We start from the raw sequence: 14,707 nt of genomic DNA on the forward strand, positions 1-14,707 counted from the left end.
GGAAGATTTCTACAGAGATGTAACTGAAAAATTTGTGCTGCAGTATGATAAGTGCTTCGCTTTGGATGGTGGTTATGTAGAAAAATAAGTTAAGCATGTACCTTTAAAATGTGTTTATTAAAATTTAGTTTTCCCATATCAATTTTTTATTTCAAAATGTCTACTACTTTCTGCATACCCCTTGTACAGTGACATACATGTGCTATAGCGTGTATTAAAATCAAGATTACAATCAGTAGAACATCTCATTTGAAGTGAGAACATAAATGCAGAAATGAGGGAAAGTGTTATGTATTGAATGTCCTGTGTTCATTAGCTGTATTAAGGAAGTTATACTAAAAAGCCATAATTTGATTGAATCAACACCCATAGGCAATACATTTTAAGTGAGGTACGAAGCATGGGCTATAGGAATAAAAATAAAAAAAAAAAATTTGAAGGGATGTAAATTTTTCAGTTCTTCCAAATGAGCCAGGTATAAATTTGTGATTCTTTCAGTTGGTCATCATTACATATGTAATTAGGAGGAATGGAGAAAGCCAGAAAGGAGGCACACATGGGGTACAAGCTGACACAGCAGGATTTGTTTAAAACATAATTCATTGCAGGTAAAAAAACAGAAGGTGTGTGTAAACCAAGGAAAAATTTTAGCCAAAATTACATTAAAAACCAATTAAGTCAGATGTTCAACCCCTTTAAACTAAGTAGAACAATGTCTGGTAACTATGGTTTTGTAGTAATTTCTTAGTCTAGTAGCATTTGTTGTTAACAGTACGTGAACACTCCTCCTCTCATTCATCATGCCATACCTGGATGTGTTCTACTATATGAAGAGTGTTTAAAAAGATCTGAAGTTGTGCTATAAATGTTTTACTGCTTACTTTATTATGTTTGAAGTAAGGCACCTTTCCTCCCATTGGTTACAGCATTCACAACATTTCTTTCTTTTTTGGAATGCATGTTCATTGATGGCTTGAAGTGCTATGTTGACATTTTCTTAAATCTCTTTCATTTAGATTTTTGTTTTGTGAGATTGGAAGAGTCACCTGTGATGTGCTTGGAGAATGATAGACTTACTACACAATCAAAATAAAGTGGTAGGTAATAATAAATCATAAGTGACACATGAGCCAACAGTGTTATAACGCAACATGAGAAGGAGCCCCCCCTCATCCCATGGCACTCATTGTCCATCAGATGAGTTTAAATCATGTGGTATAATTGTCTTCTCATGGTCTGACTGTGGGGTACAGACTTTTCCCTAGTGTTAAACAAATTGCAGTGGTTATCATCATATTTCTGTGTTCTCCATGTTCATTCAAAATATGAGGCATTTTTCTATTTGGCTTAATTTTTTCTAATATGTTGCCTCCAGTATTTGTCCCAACCATTTATGTTTCTAGTAATCTTAATGCTTGGAGTTACTTGTCATGTACCACAGATTAAAATTATGTATTCATCACTGCATCATTGTATTACAGAAACTTCTTTCTTACTGGGTGATATCGACTCCACCCCAAATAAAACACCCTCACCGACCCCAACATTACATCCCACTAACCCCTTTCACATGTTCTACATCCACATTTATCCAAAACTGAGGTGACAAGATTTAAACTTAGACAATACATTTTTCAAAGCTACATTGTCACTCTCCAGGATCATCTTAAGTACTAATTATAGGAAGTGTTTTGTGCACATGACACTGAGTTACGTATTTGAAAAGCCTGCTGTGTGAATCAGTCATCTACATATGCGACTTAGCACCTTCCTGTGCTTTGCATGTAACTTAAACATAGCCCGTTCAGAACATCAGACTTCAGTATTTTATAATGGGTTGTTCATTTCCATTTGAATGTGTCCATTAAATTAATTTCTGCAACTAATTACTTAAATCTTCCTGGAGCAGTACAGTAATACAGCAATTTGTGCACCTTCAATGCTGTTAGCAGAAACTGTGTAACTGTTCAGATTAGAGAGCGATATGTACCATATTTACCCAATCATAAGATGAAACTTTTTCCCAAATTCGTCATTTGAAAAGTACATGGTTGTCTAGCATTTTCACATTAAACTATTGCTGCTCAGCTCAACATTTTACATTGTGTAATAGATTAGTATAGGTATTGTACATTTACAGATGAAGCTTTAGCATCTGTGGTCACACCAGATTTAATTTGAAAATTTGGGTGGCTGGGAGTGGGAACAGTGGCATAAGCTTTTCTGACCATAAGACGAATGTGAGGAGGAGAGCAGGAAGCAGGCAGCATATTTCATTGTGCTGCCAATCACAGAAATGTATAGCTTTTTATGAACACCATCCACATTTAAATCTCAGTTTCCTTGAATCCATTTGTAGTCAGAATTGAATCAACTTGAAAATTGGACCAACACTCATCAGTAGTACAAATTTCTGCAAGAGACCATAGAAGTCTAGATAGGGACAACTGACATATGTATGTGTTTTGTGCAGTAAGTTGTTATTGTTCACTGTGATGTATGTTAGGAATGAAAGATGATGTGTCCGCAGCTGGTTTTGTGGAGCCAATGAAAGAGCAGTGGGTAATGTCATGCTTGGACACAAGATATGAAGGAATTTGACCACATTCTTGCATCAGTATAAATACAAAATCCACTCTTTATTAAGGAAAAAGTCCCAGTATAACCACATCATCATAATATTTGGAAGAAACAGTGAAATATTTGTGTCAACCAAGATTATATATTTCATTGCTACTCACACATAGAAATACATTGACTGTTTCCTCACCTCTCATTGCTTTGGTGAAACCATCAACCCACTGTCTATGTACAGCTTACAAATGAGGATAAGGTTACCAGTGATGATGATTGATTATCATAATTGATTATGACTATGATTAAAAATAGTGATACCACAGATGACTGGATTAAGATAGTAAGTAAAAAAGTGAAGATAAAAATTGGCATAAACTATTTCTTTCTATAAAACTTTATCTATTGTGGGTGAGGAACATGGCAACTGTGATGAGTAAAGGTTTCTTCAAATTACTGCCACCAGTCGCCTTTTTGTTGTGTTCATCAATTTATTTTTTAGTATTTCGTTACCAGTTTGGAACCACCTAGCGATGCGTCATCAGATGGTACATATATTAATTGTTTGCAGCAGTGTGGGAGTCGTGTAGAGTGATTAGTATCCATTGATTGGATGTTGGTGTACATAGTATTCTGGAAAACATATTGAATGTTTTCCAGTGATGTTAATTGTACTGCACTTAACACACTGAGCCACAGGTAATACTTTCCACATGCAACACTTTCCACATGCTTCACAAAACATAAATAACATTTTGTAAAGCATTTGGAATGTGTTACCTGTGGCTAAGTGTGTAAAGTGCAGTACAATTAACATCATTGGAAAATGTATTGCCGGCCGAAGTGGCCGTGCGGTTAAAGGTGCTGCAGTCTGGAATCGCAAGACCGCTACGGTCGCAGGTTCGAATCCTGCCTCGGGCATGGATGTTTGTGATGTCCTTAGGTTAGTTAGGTTTAACTAGTTCTAAGTTCTAGGGGACTAATGACCTCAGCAGTTGAGTCCCATAGTGCTCAGAGCCATTTGAGCCATTTTGAAAATGTATTACATTACATATGTTTTCCAGAATACTGTGTACACCGGCATCCAACCAACGGATACTAATCATTCTACATGACTCCCACGCTGCTGCAAACAATTAAAAGTATGTACAATCTGATGATGAATCGCTAAGCGGTTCCAAACCGGTAATGGGATATTAAGAAATAAATTGAGAACAAAACAAAAGGCAGCTGGTTGCAGTAATTTGAAGAAATTTTTATTTCTTTTTATTTATTTTATTTCTCTGCCTATTACCAAAAAGTAGACATTCAGTGTATGAGAAGCAGATACCTTCTGTCAGTTAAACAGTTTGTAATGTTGATTAGATGGAGTATGTTAAATATAAAATATTAGTGAGAGTACATTAAAATTACAATCTTTTCAAGGAGGCCCTCAAGAAAAAGAGGCATTTTTTTTATACTCAGGGTCATATTATACTTGAGTAAATACAGTATTTAAAATTATCTTTACACTGATATAGTTCCTTAGCTGGCGTGCTATATACGATGTACCTTACACTCAATGAGCTTGATTGGCTGTATTTTGTCTTTTCAAATAATTCTGATACTTGGTCATGTGTTGTTGATTTCAAAAACTATTGTATTTAGCATAAATGACACTGTTCTCCGTTGTTAGATGATATAGAAGTTAATTCTCTAACATTTAGTTTGATATTTCAGAAAGCTGTTCAGCTGTATGGTAAAAAGCCAGTGGCAAGACCAACTTCCAGTACTACAAATCAAAATGGATTTTTTGGAACAACTAATGATGTGACATCAACTGAGGCTGTTCCAATTGAATCATTTCAGCTGTTCTTTAGTCCAGGCAATGAGAGTTTTGTGTCACATAATCTGCTGTTTCAGGTAATGGTCATGTTCAATACAAAATTTCTGTAATTAATATAAAATCTAAATGTGAAATAGAGATAAGAACATTTGAAATGTAAGTAATGCTGAGTGGTGCAGGCTGTAATGACCAGTACAGTACATTTAAAGGCATCATGTGATTAAGTAAGAACTTAGAAAAGACATGTTGTTGTGTTGTTGTTGTGGTCTTCAGTCTTGAGACTGGTTTGATCACCGAGCGGGGTGGCGCAGTGGTTAGACACTGGACTCGCATTCGGGAGGACGACGATTCAATCCTGCGTCCGGCCATCCTGATTTAGGTTTTCCGTGATTTCCCTGAATCACTCCAGGCAAATGCCGGGATGGTTCCTCTGAAAGGGCACGGCCGACTTTCTTCCCAATCCTTCCCTAATCCGATGAGACCGATGACCACGCTGTCTGGTCTCCTTCCCCAAACCAACCAACTGGCTTGATGCAGCTCTCCATGCTAATCTATCCTGTGCAAGCTCCTTCTTCTCCCAGTACCTACTGCAACCTACATCCTTCTGAATCTGCTTAGTGTATTCATCTCTTGGTCTCCCTCTACGATTTTTACCCTCCACACTGCCCTCCAGTGCTAAATTTGTGATCCCTCGATGCCTCAGGACATGTCCTACCAACCGATCCCTCCTTCTAGTCAAACTGTGCCACAAACTTCTCTTCTCCCCAATCCTATTCAATACCTCCTCATTAGTTACGTGATCTACCACCTAATCTTCAACATTCTTCTGTAGCACCACATTTCAAAAGCTTCTATTCTCTTTTTGTCCAAACTATTTATTGTCCATGTTTCACTTCCATACATGGCTACACTCCATACAAATACTTTCAGAAACGACTTCCTGACACTCAAGTCTATACTCGATGTTAACAAATTTCTCTTCTTCAGAAACACTTTCCTTGCCATCGCCAGTCTACATTTTATATCCCCTCTACTTTGACCATCATCAGTTATTTTGCTCCCCAAATAGCAAAACTCCTTTACTACTTTAAGTGTCTCATTTCCTAATCTAATTCGATCAGCATCACCCGACTTAATTCGACTACATTCCATTATCCTTGTTTTGCTTTTGTTGATGTTCATCTTATATCCTCCTTTCAAGACACTGTCCATTCCGTTCAACAGCTCTTCCAAGTCCTTTGCTGTCTCTGACAGAATTACAATGTCATCAGCAAACCTCAAAGTTTATATTTCTTCTCCCTGTATTTTAATACCTACTCCAAATTTTTCTTTTGTTTCCTTTACTGATTGCTCAATATACAGATTGAATAACATTGGGGAGAGGCTACAACCCAGTCTCACTCCCTTCCCAACCACTACTTCCCTTTCATGCCCCTCGACTCTTATAACTGCCATCTGGTTTCTGTACAAATTGTAAATAGCCTTTCACTCTCTGTATTTTACCCCTGCCACCTTTAGAATTTGAGAGAGAGTATTCCAGTCAACATTGTCAAAAGCTTTCTCTAAATCTACAAATGCTAGAAACGTAGATTTGCCTTTCCTTAATCTTCCTTCTAAGATAAGTCGTAAGGTCAGTATTGCCTCACGTGTTCCAACATTTGTACGGAATCCGAACTGATCTTCCCCGAGGTCGGCTTCTACCAGTTTTTCCATTCGTCTGTAAAGAATTCGCGTTAGTATTTTGCAGCTGTGACTTATTAAACTGATAGTTCGGTAATTTTCACAACTGTCAACACTTGCTTTCTTTGGGATTGGAATTATTATATTCTTCTTGAAGTCTGAGGGTATTTTGCCTGTCTCATACATCTTGCTCACCAGATGGTAGAGTTTTGTCAGGACTGGTTCTCCCAAGGCCGTCAGTAGTTCTAATGGAATGTTGTCTACTCCCGGGGCCTTGTTTCGACTCAGGTCTTTCAGTGCTCTGTCAAACTCTTCACACAGTATTGTATCTCCCATTTCGTCTTCATCTACATTCTCTTCAATTTCCAGAATATTGTCCTCAAGTACGTCGCTCTTGTATAGACCCTCTATATACTCCTTCCACCTTTCTGCTTTCCCCTCTTTGCGAACTGGGTTCCATCTGAGCCCTTGATATTCATACAAGTGGCTCTCTTTTCTCCAAAGGTCTCTTTAATTTTCCTGTAGGCTGTATCTATCTTACTCCTAGTGAGATAAGCCTCTACATCCTTACATTTGTCCTCTAGCCATCCCTGCTTAGCCATTTTGCACTTCCTGTCGATGCTACCCATTCGTCTTCTACCGTATTTCTTTCCTCCATTCCTGTCAATTGTTCCCTTATGCTCTCCTTGAAACTCTGTACAACCTCTGGTTCTTTCAGTTTATCCCGGTCCCATCTCCTTAAATTCCCACCTTTTTGCAATTTCTTCAGTTTTAATCTACAGTTCATAACCAATAGATTGTGGTCAGAGTCCACATCTGCCCTCTGGAAATGTCCTTCAATTTAAAACCTGGTTCCTAAATCTCTGTCTTACCATTATATAATCTATCTGATACCTTTTAGTATCTCCAGGATTCTTCCATGTATACAACCTTCTTTTATGATTCTTGAACCAAGTGTTAGGTATGATTAAGTTATGCTCTGTGCAAAATTCTACCAGACGGCTTCCTCTTTCATTTCTTAGCCTCAATCCATATTCACCTACTATGTTTCCTTCTCTCCCTTTTCCTACTGTCGAATTCCAGTCACCCAAGACTATTAAATTTTCGTCTCCCTTCACTACCTGAATAATTTCTTTTCTCTCATCATACATTTCTTCAATTTCTTCGTCATCTGCAGAGCTAGTTGGCATATAAACTTGTACTGCTGTAGTAGGCATGGGCTTCGTGTCTATCTTGGCCACTATAATACGTTCACTATGCTGTTTGTAGTAGCTTACCCGCACTCCTATTTTTTTATTCATTATTAAACCTACTACAGACATACACATAACTTTAATTAATTTTATTGTCTCGTAAACCATTCTCAGTACCTTTCATTGTTTGACAGAAGTAGTGACTCACTTATGGGCTGAATATACATATTGGGATTTGTTTCATTGGTCCCAGAGTCATTTGTCGTCCTGTACAAAGTCTTGTAGAGGTAAAATTAGAGGCTCTGTCAATTATGTGGCAAACTTTGATGTTGATTACTTAACCTGTACTTGCAAGTGGAGAACTGAAGGGTGTTGTGAATAGATCAGATTTGTTCTATTTGCAGAAACCAGTTATTTGATTAGCAGAGTATGCATGGTGTACATATAAGTGTTGTTTAGTTTCACAAAATCTCTCTTAGGTCCTTGTAGTTAACCCCACAGAGACGAGTAGTTCATCTGTTTACAGAATAAAATACACATTCTTGCTGATAAAAAGAGAGAACGTAAACCTGGTCGTCTTTAACTGCGGAAGAATTAATAGAGCTGCTACGTAGTGCTCCAAATAGAAAGTTTGCTGAAGACAGAAATAAGTAGCTAGTTAATATTTCATTTTGAATGAAGTGTGTATTGGAAAGAATTGGTGAAAGCGAACGATGATGACAGGTTATTTTTATTGTAAAACATAACAGTTATAATTAGTGATGTGATACTACTTTAGAATATAAAATAATCTGGCTGATAATAGAGAGGAAAGGTGAGCCAACTGTAATACCCAATTTTTTCTGTCAAGACAGTTGCATCAAGTATCAAAATTATTGAATGCTTCTGAGAAAGAAGGAGAGAGTTGCACATAAATTCACCAGTCATGTATTTCAATTTATTGGCAGTAGCTTTATAACACATACAATTAGCCAAGTAACAGGAACAAATGTTCATGCAGTACTGTACTAAATATCCAGTTAACCATTTTTGACTGTCATAAGTAGAATACATGCCAGTGAACTATCTAAACTTTTTGATGCAGTGAACATGTAGAAAGGAATCATAGACAGTAAGTCTATAATATCATCAGTGAGACAAAGCGTTGAATGAAAGCAGTCAGAAAATATTTGGGTATTGCAAGTGTGACTGGAAGCTGATTCCTGGTCGCCTCACAGTTATTAACAGACATTCAACTGTTGGGAGAAAAACTTGAAGATTATAAGACATAAGACACCACAAGGCAAGCACTTTAATAAGTAAATGATGTGCAAGGTAGATGAGATACATATAGATGGAGGATTGCAAAACTAAAAAGCAAACAAATTACTTAATATAGAGCTCAAACTCAAGGATACTTGTTAGATTATATGTCAATGTAAAACAACTGCCTAGTGTGGAAACAGGATAAATGACGTAGGGGTTACAAGAAGTGGGCAACCCTGCCAATGGCTCTTGGCACTTGTTAGTGTGGTCAGGATCTCATTAATGTGTTCTTCTGGTGGAGGTGGGACTTACATAACTGAGGAAAGTGGTTCAATGTCTTTAGGCACCTCATAGTCTGTTCCCCGTAGTGATCCATAATATTTTCATCAAGCTGAAATCAAGGTGCAAATGCCATCAATAACCACACTTTTTTCTACTTAGCTGTAGTTCGCTTGGACTGTTGTTATTTGCATGCAGTTGGTTGTTACACGCTGCTGAGCAAACGACTGGAACTTTTTCAGATAGGTGCAGGGAGAATTTGAATTGCTTTGACATGTGCCCGAGACTGTCTTTGCGCAGTATGTGGCAGAGGTGGTTGGTTTCATGTGTTAATGTGCTACAACATGCAGTAAATGTTACAGTAAAATTATGCCATTTCTCTTTTAATGCAAGCCAGATATCACCTTTAAATTGTCTCTGAATGGGAGCTATAAATTGCACTAAAATTACACAATTTCTCTTTGAATGCCTGTTGATATGGGGGGAAAAACCATGAAAACATGTTTTATAGTGATCTCTCTGGATAACTATAAACCAATGTTGAGTGCTGAAATGATTGTCATCCATGCTATGATCAACTCATGCAAGTAATGCATCTGTCTATTTTCAACTGTGTATACTGTGATGTGACATCATTCCTTCCAGCACTATAAGTGCTGAGTTACCAAAAGCACCAGGTCAGCGTTTTCCTGTGAAAGTAGGTGTAATGTATTGTGCAAGTGTAGATTGTGAGAGATTTTTCAGGAGCACTGACGTAACAGTGTCATGGCCAAGTGGTCGTGCACACTGATCGGCAGTTCGTTGGCTCAGATTTGATTCCTGTTGCTGCCATAATTCCCCCTTTTTTTTAAATTTTATGTTATTCCTCACAATATTAAATGATTAATTATAAAATTTAAATATATTCAAACAGTTGAGTTTATATGCATAAAAGTAATATCCTCTATTTAGTTAGGATTACTATCCTTCTAAGTCAAAAGGTCATTGATGGTGATAAAAAAAAAAGGCAATTATATCAGGTAATTTGGTACGAAAGTGTTTTCTTTAGATGATGTCCTAAAGAGACCCATTTCCAGTAGATCTTTTAAGGAGAAAGTGAGACGTAAAGAATTAAGTAGATCTACTTTAAATATAAATCTCACAACAGGATTTCGCGGGACAAGGTTCATCAATTTGGCTCAAATTTTGTGAGTAGAAGCAGGTAGATGCCCCATTCAAGTTCATTGAATATTTTGTCTGAGTTGAAAAGGTAAAATGCTGTCTAAAGATTTAAACCAGTGGAAACTCCAGGTTGGAATATCAACGATATAAGGAAGATGATGGATTCCTACTCACTGTGAAGGTGACACATCGAGTTGCAGACAGACACAAGAAGAAGACTGTTACCACATTAAGCTTTTGGCTAAAGCCTTCTTTGGAAAAGGAAACACACACACACACTTATTCGCACAAACAAGCACACCTCACGCACGTATAACTACCATCTCTGGCTGCTCAGACTGAAGTGCAACTGTCCCATTGACTGAATGCAGCAATTTGGAGGCTGTTGGGCAGGAAGATTGGGGGAGGGAGGGTGTGTGGGTGGGTGGGGAGTGGAAAGGGAGAGGAGCAGAGGAGGGGAAAGACGGATGGGTGTAACGGCAGAGGGCGGCACACGAAGATGGTGAGGGGATGTGAATAGGGATGTAGAAGTGCCCCCTTTGTTATCCAATACCAACTCAGACTGGGAACCACATCCTTTGTCAAGGCTTTGATTACCTATCATCCTGCCCTGAAATGAGGAACATTCTATCCAAGATACTTTCCACCCCTCCTAAAGTGGTGTTCCATCGCCCACATGACATACACAACATCCTGGTCTATCCCTACGCAACCATCAATCAGAACACCTTGATGCGGCGATCATAATCCTGCGGAAGACCCAGCTGCAAGACCTGCCCAGTCCGTCTATCAAGCACTTCCTTTTCCACTCTGTCACAGGTTTGCTGTACCCCATCAGAGGCTGGGCTACATGTGAAAGCAGGAAGCAGGCATGTCACATAACAGCTCTGCTTAATGATTGCACAACTTTTTATTTTGGTATGACTACCAACCAGTTGTCCACCAGGATCAACAGCCACCACCAAACTGAGGCCAAGAGCAAAGTAGACCACCCTGTGCAGCTGAACACAACATGCTTGATTTGAGTGGCTGCTTTACAAAACCCAGGCCACCTGGATTCTCCCCTCCACCATAAGCTTTCCTGAACTTAGCAGATGAGAGTTATTCTTACAACAGCTCATGGAATTTTCCTGGTCTCACTGTACAGTAACCCACTGTCCCCATGCTTTCCACCCAACATTTCTGCCCCCTCTGTTCTCTCACCCCAACCCCTTCTTATTCACTTCTCCTCACCATTATTGTGCACCGCCCCCTGGCAACACACCTCCCTGTCTTTCCCCTTTCCTGCTCCTCTCCTTTTCGGTTCCCCCATCACCCTCCCTCCCCAACTCCCTGCTCCACAGCCTCCCAATGCTACACATAGTGGGAGTCTTGTCATCATCATCCTTCATCTAGTCCCTGCACACCCTGCCAGGCAGTGATCTTCTTCCCCACCCCAAACCCAACCTTCCCACCCCCACCCCTCCAGATTGCAGCTTTTGTCCAGTGTGACAGTTGTGCTCCAGTCCAAGCTGCCAGAGGTGGCAGTCATGTGTCCTTCAGATTTGCTTGCTTGTGTGAAAGGCTGTGTGCATGTGTGTATTTCCTTTTCAGAAGAAGGCTTTGACAGAAAGGTTAATGTGTAGTACACTGAGATGACAAAAATCATGGGATAGTGATATACACTTGCGCAGGTGACAGTAGTATCGCATACACGAGGTATAAAAGAGCAGTGTATTTGCGGAGCAGTCCTTTGCATTCAGGCGATTCAAGTGAAAAGATTTCAACATGGTTATGGCTGCACGAAGGGAATTAACAGACTTCAAATGTGGAATGGTAGTTGGAATGAGACGCTTGGGACATTTTATTTCGGAAGTCATTAGGGAATTCAGTATTCCAAGATCAACAGTGTTGAGAGGGTGCCGAGAACACCATATTTCAGGCATTACCTCTCATCACATACAACGCAGTGGCCAACGGCCTTCACTTAATGACTGAGAGCAGCAGCATTTGCGTAGTGTTGTCAGTGGTAACTGACAAGCAACATTGCACGAAATAATTGAAAAAATCAATGTGGGACATATGCTGAATATATCCATTTGAACAGTGCGGCGAAATTTGATGTTAATGGGCTATAGCAGCAGATGACTGACATGAGTGCCTTTGCTAACAACACGGCATCGTCTGCAGCACCTGTCCTGGGCTCATGACCATATAACATGGACCCTAGAAGTCTGGAAAACTGTGGCCTGGGACCGATGACCTCTGCAGTTTGGTCCCTTTAATCCTTAAACCAACCAAAACTGTGGCCTGGTCAGATCAATTCCAGTTTCAGTTGGTAAGAATTGATGGTAGGTTTAGGTGTAGCGCAGACTCCACAAAGCCATGGACCCAAGTTTTCAACGAGACACTATGCGAGTTGGTGCTGGTGTAGGCTATGTTTATGTGGAAAGGACTGATCCAGTTACGCTCCAGACCAATCTGCCAGAGGTGGCAGTCATGTGTGCTTGAGATTTGCTTGCTTGTGTGTAAGAACGTGTGCATGTGTGTATTTCCTTTTCAGAAGAAGGCAGGGGGAATCTGACTGGAAATGTTTGCATTTGGCTACTTGGAGACCATTTGCAGCCAGTCATGGATTTCATGTCCCCAAACAAATATGGAACTTTTATGAATGACAGTATGCCATATCACCAGACCACAATTGTTCAAGATTGGTATGAAGAACATTCTGGACAATCCGAGCAAATATTTTGGCAACCAGATTCCCCAACATGAATTCCAATGAACATTTATGAGACATAATTGGGAGGTCAGTTAGTTCACAAAATCCTATGCTGACAACACTTTCACAATTATGGCTGGCTGTAGAGACAGCATGGCTCAGTATTTCTGCAGGGGCTTCCTATGATTTGTTGAATCCATGTCACGTCAGTTGCTGCACTACACCAGGCAGAAGGTCTGAAGCAATATTCGGAGGTATCCCATGACGTGTCATTTCGGTAATCTGTTCGTTATGCCTGTCTGCAACTTAATGTGTCCTCTTCAAGGTTAGTAGCAATCTATCTTTTCCCTTATATATATTATTCTCTAAAAATTTATGACCGCAGCTTGTGGTCTAGTGGCTAGAGTTGCTGCCTCTGGATCATGGGGTCCCGGGTTCAATTCCTGGCAAGGTTGCGGATTTTCTCTGCCCAGGTACTGGGTGTTTGTGTTGTCCTCATCATTTCATCATCATCATCATCATTTGTGTCTGTGACTAGATTGGATTGTGACAAAAAATGGACTGTGTAAAAATTGGGACTTTGTATGGGTGCTGATGACCATGCAGTTGAGCACCCCACAAACCAATCATCATCATCATCATCATCATCTAAAGATTCATGTGTAGACTATGAGTGATTTTCGAGCAACAATTTATGTACTTGCCCGGTAGTGTAGTGGTCAAGTATATCGACTGGCAGTTCATTGGCTCAGGTTCGATTCCCCCTGCTACCATATTATTATTGTTGTTATTATTATTATTATTATTATTATTATTATTATTATTAAATTCCTTATGTACATAAAATTAACATATTCAATTTAGCTATAATTGCTGCCTTAGTAAATCAAAGGCTATAGGGCACTAAATTGTAGCACACCGGTAAAATTTTGCCCAACCCACTGCTGGTAAGTGGCCAAGCTAAAGAAACTTTGGCTGGAAAAAGCTATACTTAATTCTCATTTGAAACTTAATCTAGCAGCCACTACATGCCCGTCTTGAAATGATTAGACAGCAAACTACATAAGATGTTGAACAACAAGCTACAAGGTTCTGCAAGTGGTTGTAATTTATGAACCATCTTGTAAATTTGACTTCTAGAAGGCAGTACATAGCAGATTGAATGTGAACATCAGAAATATTACTAGCCTTGCAAAGCAGCAGAAACTATTGGAGATATGTATTCCAAGTTTTTATTTAAAAAAAAATAAAAAATATATAATTAATAATAATAAAGAAGATGATGCTAGAAATATAGCTGCTGACACTGATGACATACATGCTAGTGGTGTTACTACTATTGGCAGGATTTTCTTTTACCTTGGTATACTTTTCAGCAGGCAGCTCTGCTGTTTCTGTAGGATCTCGAACTGTCTCTGAATTTGCTGTTGTTGCTTTTGCAGCATTTGCTGTTGTCGCCATAATTAAATAAATTTTGTGTCTGTAATGCTCTAGTAACACTCAAGGGCTTGAATTCCTCATTACTGTTTTTGTACCATAACCTGAGAAATGTGACAGGTTACTGCCGCATACCTCATAACATCTGGATACCGAGACTGACACTAAGTTTTTGGTTGAAAATACAGTAGACAGTGAACATTAAGACTGCAAGTAATGTGAGCTCAAGCCAGATTAATTTTATACAATGCCATACAGCTAGAGTTCCAAACCAAAGTCAGTGTCCATAAAAAATTAGGTAACAGTGGTATTTGTGAACCTGTGTAAATAATGCTTCAGAGACAAGATATAAACATCCAGTCTACCTGGCGGACTGAGTATTTCTTTCCTGTAGCAGTCCAGTGGCCAACCCCTTGTCATTTGCGTGTTCCCTGTGATCCCAGGAGTCCCAACAGCCAAAAGCAGAACTATTTGCCACACACATAATATCACCACCACTTCAGAGTCTGTCACCATATCACTGGAGTTACAGGATATCAGAGCAATGACAATAAGATTAGAGAAATTTAGGTTTACACTGTTCGTTCTGTGTGACACCCATAATTAGAACAA

General features: G+C 39.2%; 1 protein-coding gene across 1 annotated transcript in view; it reads left to right on the plus strand.

The window, feature by feature from the left end:
- The window catches only part of LOC126175756 (melanotransferrin), a 140,313-nt gene that overhangs the window by 70,195 nt on the left and 55,411 nt on the right, over positions 1-14,707 (plus strand). Inside the window, exon 8 of the mRNA XM_049922723.1 lies at positions 4,294-4,476. Coding sequence (XP_049778680.1) covers positions 4,294-4,476 — 183 coding nt within the window. The remainder of the gene's footprint in view (positions 1-4,293; positions 4,477-14,707) is intronic.

This window comes from Schistocerca cancellata, chromosome 3 (genome assembly GCF_023864275.1).
Source record: "Schistocerca cancellata isolate TAMUIC-IGC-003103 chromosome 3, iqSchCanc2.1, whole genome shotgun sequence".
Lineage (NCBI taxonomy): Eukaryota > Metazoa > Arthropoda > Insecta > Orthoptera > Acrididae > Schistocerca > Schistocerca cancellata.